We start from the raw sequence: 7,413 nt of genomic DNA, 5'->3' as shown, positions 1-7,413 counted from the left end.
ATCTAACAACTGAGCATTCTGGGATAACAGTCTTATCATATTGGCAGAAACAAGGTAGGCAGATCGGCTTTGTGGGCAGCTGGGACTGCCTGACTTCTCTAAAGCTGAAGTACTAAAAATACTACCAGCAGCTGAGGGTCTTATGAGCCATGTTGTGATGGGAACTTTATGCAATGTTATTTTTGTTTGTTTGTTTTTGCTTTTTTTTTGAGACAGAGCCTCAGGCTGTCGCTCTGGGTAGAGTGCTGTGGCATCACAGCTCACAGCAACCTCCAACTCCTGGGCTTAAGCAATTCTCTTGCCTTGGCCTCCCAAGTAGCTGGGACTACAGGTGTCTGCCACAATGCCCAGCTATTTTTTGGTTGCAGTTGTCACTATTGTTTGGCAGGCCCGGGCTGGATTCGAACCCACCATCTGTGGTGTATGTGGCAGGTGCCTTAGCCGCTTGAGCTACAGGAGCCAACTTTATGCAACTTTTACTGATCATCTACAAGGTGCCATGAACTGATATAATTCTCACTGCTACTCAAATGAATGCATTTGTACAAAGACCTTCCCACATTTGGAACCAAATGTGGGATTAAAACAAGAGACCCTTGGCTTTCTAACTCTGTGACCTTGAATGAATGACTTTCTGAGGCCCCAATTTCCTTAGCTATAAAGTGGCAGTAATAATGCCTACCCTTACTCTGGGAAGAACAGAGATAATACATAGACCAATCTCCGTCAGCACAGTACCTACAATGTGGTAGGCACTCATTTGTGAAAATTATTATTTTCATTATTCAGAGGAATCATCACCCCTACTTTCTGTGAGAACTGATTTAGCCAAGTCCCTCGGCCAGTGTGAGAGCCGGGCATTGACCCAGTCCATCGGTCTCCAAAGTCCTTACTCTTTCCACAGCACTACTTCCTGCCAGTCTCTGGGGGGCAATTCATTGCTCTGGTCTTAACTATTAATTCCTAGGGAATGTATTTTTAATTGAAAATAAATTAGCTTATTGTGAATATAGATGGTCGCAGTAAATACGACTCTATCCACGACATTCTACTGATCAATATTCAGTGTCTGCTTCTGATGGGAAAGCCAAGAAAAAGATACGTGAAAACAGGACATATTGTCCCATGTGACAGATGCCATCAACCCAGCCAGAAAGCACTTTCCCAGTCTCAGCCCCTCTGTGAGTCCAGCCCCACTTTCCTCAGGCTTTGGGGCTGAGCCCAGCCTGTGCATACACTGCCCGAAACAGCCACTTCTTGACTCTGTGCCTGACAAGTTTTCTCACATCCCTCCAAGCCTCAGTTGTGACGCCTCTGTCTCAGAAGGCCTCCCCCTCAGGAGGCCTCCCCCTCAGAGACACCTCTCCTGAGATTGCTCAGTTTCCAGTGTCCCCGAAACCCTCTGTTCTTAGCTCTGCACCAGAGCTTACTACCCGGTATCTGACAATTTACGTATCTGTATATGTCTCTCTCCCACCAGATTAACAATTCCTTAGGAGACTGTGAAGCTAGCATTGTTCATTTCCAAGGCCTTGTTCCATTGTCACAGGATGCAGAGTCAGGTCAGATGAAGTATTTGTTGAGTAAGTGAAGTCATCTTGTCCATCTTCCTGTGTTTGAGTTCAACCAAGCACAGCCTTTTTCTATTTTGGTTTTATATGTACCACATGCTGGTGCCTCCTCGCCTCCCCTTCAGTGACAGGCTCCACAGGCTAATAAATCTGCCTTGCTCGCTGCATTCCGTCCCTGCAGCCTGTCTACCAGCCACACAGAAATAGCCACAGTATGGGGACCACCTCGCCCTGTGCATTCACGGCAGAACACAATGATTCAACACTTCCAAAACAGGCACACAAGATGCAAATGGTTTTAAAAAAAAAAATAGACCAAAAGCCAAACTGAACAAAAACACGAAGGAAAAAAACCAGGAAGAGATAGATGTGAGCCCAGGCATGCCAAAGGCAGGTTTTATCAGGCCCTGGCAGGCAGACTTTTGCTGGTATATACAGAGATACCCCACGCGACATGGGGGCTCGGTAGGCATTGCCACCTGCCTCCTCCTCACTGTACTTCCAACAGTCTGCTGAAATAGCTTGTTACTTCTCTTTACATTTGAGGAGACTGAGGATCAGTACTCATGATTTATACACATCAAACTGCATGAGGGGCAGAGCCAAGTGCCTGACTCTGTGCCCGACAAGTTTTCTCACATCCCCCCAAGTCTCATCCACAATCTGCCTAATTCTTAGTCCTGTGCACAATTCCATCCCCCACAGACATTCAGGAGGAAGTGCTGGTTAAAAAAACAAGCCCCTTGGTAAAGCAGCTGCTGATGTTAGTGAGCATGAGAGACTCGGCTGACTGGGTAGCAGCCCTGTACTAGTTGGAGGTGGGGTGGATACCCCTCATTTTCATTCCCTGGAGGCAATGTCCAGGCTTGGCCATGGGAGGTTCCTGCACCTGGCATGCTGCTTATGGCCTCCTGCAGCTCCTCTGAGGCTGCAATGCCCAGCTCAGAGAGCCTCACCATCAGTGGAGCCCTGCTCCAAGTTCAGCTCAGAGCTGTCCTGGTCAAGAAGCGGGTAGGAGAGCCCAGGTAGACACCCTGCGGCTGGAAAGAGGAGCCAACCTGCCTTCCCAGCAGGTGCAGGAGGGGCCCGTTCCCAGGAGAACCTCACCAGTGAGCTAGACACTCAGTCCCAGTTTCCCAAAGGGAAATTAGCATCTGGGCAAAGTCCGGGAGAAGCCTTAGAAATACCAGCACCAAGTCCCAGCTACTTGGGAGGCTGAGGCAAGACAATTGCTTAAGCTCAGGAGTTGGAGGTTGCTGTGAGCTATGATGTCGAAGGTCACCAGATATTAACATTGGTAAAGCGGGGGTGGGGGGGTTCTTAATTAAAAATTTGGTCTATATGGAGCAACAAAAATTTTCATAGAATGCAAAAATAGTATTGTAATATATATTTTTAATTTCAACATAAGTACAATTTACAAATATAATACATTTAAAAAATTAAAAAAAAAAAAAGAAATACCAGCACCCGTGGAAGAGGGAGTACTCAGGTATTAAGACTGATACGAAGTCTTTCCTGACACTGGGATGGGGGAAGGAGGGAACAGCCTCAAGAAACAAAAATAAAAGTCAACCTCCTAAAGACAGAAAATGATGAGAAATAGGTAAGTAGCTGTAGGTCAGTGCCAGACAATGTTCTGAAAAAAGCAGGAGTTTTGGCTGAGACAGCCCAGGATTCCAGTCCTGTTTCACTACCCGGGAACTGTGGGTATTTGACAAGTTGATCCACTTGCCTGGGCCTCAGCGGTCCTCATCTGTACCGCGCAGTGATAGCACCAGAGTGGCTTGGTACAGGCCTCTGTGGCTGGGCTGAGCTCAGAAGACAACTGCCCAGGCAGCCTCTGTCTTGCCCTCACTGGTTCTGAGACACTGGAACAAAAAGGAACTCTCGAGTGGGATCCAGGGTCCTCAGAAGCCTATAGAGGTCCCCGCTCCAGGCGGAGGGCAGGAGCCAGGCTGTCTCCAGCCCGCTGCCGCTCCTCACTCGCTCCTTGCACCAATGGGTTCTGTTAGCTCAGGACAAGCAAGGGCCCCCCAAGTATCCCCTGGGACGCAGGGGTCTGCCTTTCCCACCTGGCCAAGGTCACTCGCTAGCTGGCGGGAGACCAGTCCTTCCACAGCTGCGCCCTGGGAGCAGGAGCTAAGGCCTGGGACGGGTCTCTGTCCCCTTCTACGCCGGGAAGCCAAGTCACAGCCCCCCAGGAGGCTTCTCTTCTCCTGCCCTCCAGCTCTTGTCCCCTGGGTGGGGGCGGTTCCATGCAGTAGGGGGGCAGGGAGGAGGAGGAGATTCTCGGGGCCTCTCGCAGCCCCTCCCTCCCGTCTCCAGGGCCTGGGAGAGAGCATGTTTACAGACTGGAGACAGCTCTTCCCTCACCTGTGTGCCCCGCCCATCCCCACAGAGCGGGCAATCACTTGGCTGGGGGCCGGGAAGGCTTCGGAACAGGCAGGCAGACGTCCCCTTGGCCTGCCGCAGCCCTCTCCCGCCTCCACCGGCGTGGGCAACACCTCTGGTCTCCTGGGGGGATGCTCCCACTCCAGGCAACTCGAGTGCGTGCGTGTGCTGGGGAGGGGCGCTGGTTAGCAGCTGGGCGACCCCCTCATGGCCCGCAGACAAGAGCCTCAAGACAGGCCTGGAAGGAGGTGAGGGTGCAGCTGCTGCCAGATGTGCTGGGGACGGCTCAGGAAGGAGAGGGTGGTGGAACCGGCGCTCGCCGCAGCATCTCGCTCGGGCGGCTCCGGAGGGAGCTCTGGGGGGCCCCTGGAGCAGCCGCGTCCCCGACTCAGGCAGCGGCTCGCTGCACTGCGGAGTGGCGTCCTGGGAGAGCAGCCGCCCCCAGCCCCGGCGCCCGGCAGCCAGGCAGCCAGGCAACCCGCCGCGGCAGCATCCCCGGCTGGAGTGCGGGGGCTCCCACGTCAGGGCCCCGCCGCCCCCCGGGCGAGGCGTTCGCGCGTTACCTTCCACTTTGGTGAGGGTCAGGACCGGACTGTTGCAGGCGCTGAGCGGGGCCACCCGGGCCGAGTGCTTCTTCATGATGAGCCGGCCGCCTGCAGGAGCGCTGCCGCCGATCGCCTACATCCTGGGGCCGGCTGGAGCGCGCCTCTCCGGGGCCCTCCTCCGCGGGGAAGCGCCAGCGGCTCGCCCCTCTCGGTCCCGGCCTCCCGGGCTGCCGCCGGCTCGGGTCTCCGCGCTGCTCTCTGCGGCGGCCGCCCCGCCGCGCACATCCTCCCGGCCGCGCAGCCACTCCGCACACACACGCGCGCACAGCCTCCTACTCTGAGGGTGCTGCAAACTCCAACGTCACGTCCAAGTGCACTCCCCACTCCCACACCGCGGCTCACCTGCTCCGCCCTCCGCCCTGGGACGCCCAGCCCTGCAGCCCGGTCCCTCCCTTCCTCCCAGCCGCGTCCTGACTGCAGCCTCGCTCAGTCGCCACTTCCCGACCAGCCCTTGCTAAGGGGAGACCCTCAGAACTAAGCCCCCGTGTCGCACAAGTTTACAGAGGGAGGCGCCTGACGTTGGATTGAGAGTTGACTCTTCCCTAGACAAAGTCCTGAATTGTTTCACACGGAGTTGGGAAAAAGCAACGCTTCCCAAAGCCTGCACGGCACCCTGGCCAGCTCTTTTGGGGGAACAAAGTGCAAAGTCTGCAGAATCAGAATAGCCACAAGAAAGCAAAGGCTTGAGGTCGTTTTTGTAGCTGTCCCACCTCCTCAGTCCGCTGAGTCTTGATATGCCCGGGACGCAGGAAAACTCTGTTTCTGCCCCAGCTTTCAGGTGTTCGCTGCAGCCGCAGGGCCGGCGTTTGCCTGCACCAGCTTCACGCTCTCTCTAAGCCCAGCTGTAAGCTGCTGGCCAATGGTGCCTGCTAAGAAGCAATGATATGCCTATTGCATCACGTACGGGTGTGATCCCCGAGTCACCGCTGGCTCCAGTCTTCAAAAGTGCCCTGCAGGTGGGACGCACGGGGCTCCTGCAGCCCAGAATCTCAGGGGCTTTAGCGACATCTCATTCACACATCCCCGACCATCAGTTTTGGTCCCAGCCTCCACTGGCAATCTGAAGGATCAGTTCAGATTCCAGGGGGCTAAGTCCTTCTGCAGAGTTTCAGAACCTTCAGCGTCACCTGGTTTCCTCTCTTAAAGTGGATATCCATTGTATGATGTCACTCTGACCCCCCTCGGGTAACGCAGTGTAGCGCTGCAGGTGGAGAGGAAACGTTAAGAGGAACAGGAGTTCCCTAGCTGGGCACCTACCGCTGGGTGACATCCACCTGCAGAGCCGCAGGCCTCCCCAACAAGTGGCTCTTACAAGTTGCTCTGGTAGGGTTATTTTTATCACTTGTTCTCCTGAACAGCTGTGATGAATAGAATGCCCTTGGGTCTCCAGAAGGTCAGAACTTCTCAGGATTGCTTCCCCCTCACTACGTTCAAGGAAAGGTATTTAGAGCCTCTTCAGGAGCCCTGGAGTGGACCACATAATACGCCTCTTACAGGGAGCTTGTCTCAAGACGCCCTAGTGATAACCTACAATCAACCAATAACCTAGTTCCTTCTTTGGAAAAATTAAACGCAATAAGCTTAATGTAGAGCCATTGCATGTTCTATTGTAAGAGGACCTTTTATTACAAAATAGTATTTCTATGTGTTGTTTGATAAACATGTATTGTATACGTAGTAACTAAATATTGTATAACAGTTCTCACATTCGAGCACTTACTCTCTGTCAGATACTGGGAAGCATTTTGCATAAATCATTTCATCTTCTTCTCACCAAGGCTCTGTAAGGTTGTTGTTGTTTTGTTTTTCTGATGGAGAAACAGAGGTTCAGTGAGGCTAAATAACATGTCTTGGGTCCTCTAGGGCCTGGCCAACTAGGGGATTGACATCTGAGTGTGAGTGATCCCACATGCTGCACTTATAACCACTATGCGACTTTCCTAAATATCGTAAATAAAAATGCAGAAATTCCCAGCTATTCCAAGTCAGGAGAGAGATGTATTCCATGTCCTGTCATTGGAATGTGATCTTGAGGGATTTCATCACGCTGGGGCATGATGAAAATATTTACTTTCTGGGTGGTGCCTGTGGCTCAAAGGAGTAGGGCACCGGACCCATATGCTGGAGGCGGCGGGTTCAAACCCAGCCCTGGCCAAAAAATGCAAAAAAAAAAAAAAAAAAAAAAAAAAAAAAAAAAAAAGAAGAAAATATTTACTTTCTATTTATTACAATGTTTTGTATAAGTCAAAGAGTTAACAGCTAAATATTGTTAAATACTCCTATCATTATCTAAACTCATTCAATAACCATTATCTAAATCCCGTTTGTTCTCTCCTCTGCAGGTTGCCCCAGGGGCTGTTGGTACCCAGGAAGCCACCACCTCCTCATATTGTTAACTTCTGCTTATCAAATAGAGGTTACTATCAGTCACCTCAGCCTCCTACCCTTAATTTTTTTTTTAATAGAGATTGGATCTTGTTAGATTGCCCAGCCTGGTCTGAAACTCCTAGCCCGAAGCAATCCTCCCACCTCCCAAGTAGCCTCCCAAGCAGCTGGTCTTCCCTTTAATTCTAAGCACTATGTCCTGTTTCTGCCTCTCATTTTTCATACTCAAAACCATCAGCCCTGTGTCTCTCAACTTGCGTTTCAATAGAAAAACTGTCCCACCCTTAAAAAACCCAAATGTCACATACTCTTCTTCAGACCAGCAGTTTTCTGCTTGCTTGACCAGATGAGTACTGCTGTTCTTGAAGTGAACACTTTTTGAGAATGGGATATGGTGGGGACGCATATTTAAAAACTTACATAAACAAAACACATCATCTGGGATGATGTGCTTGCAC

The 7,413-nt window shown here is 51.7% G+C and overlaps 1 protein-coding gene across 1 annotated transcript in view; it reads right to left on the bottom strand.

The window, feature by feature from the left end:
* SLC35F3 (solute carrier family 35 member F3) overlaps positions 1–4,883 on the bottom strand; it is a 129,180-nt gene extending 124,297 nt beyond the window's left edge. Inside the window, exon 1 of the mRNA XM_003797432.3 lies at positions 4,529–4,883. Within this exon, the coding sequence (XP_003797480.1) occupies positions 4,529–4,604 (76 nt within the window). The 5' untranslated portion in view covers positions 4,605–4,883. The remainder of the gene's footprint in view (positions 1–4,528) is intronic.
* Positions 4,884–7,413: the final 2,530 nt, after the last annotated feature.

The sequence above is a fragment of the Otolemur garnettii genome, unplaced genomic scaffold (assembly GCF_000181295.1).
Source record: "Otolemur garnettii isolate 467f Iridium unplaced genomic scaffold, OtoGar3 scaffold00116, whole genome shotgun sequence".
NCBI classification, from domain to species: Eukaryota; Metazoa; Chordata; class Mammalia; order Primates; family Galagidae; genus Otolemur; species Otolemur garnettii.
This window is presented reverse-complemented; position numbering and strand designations above follow the sequence as displayed.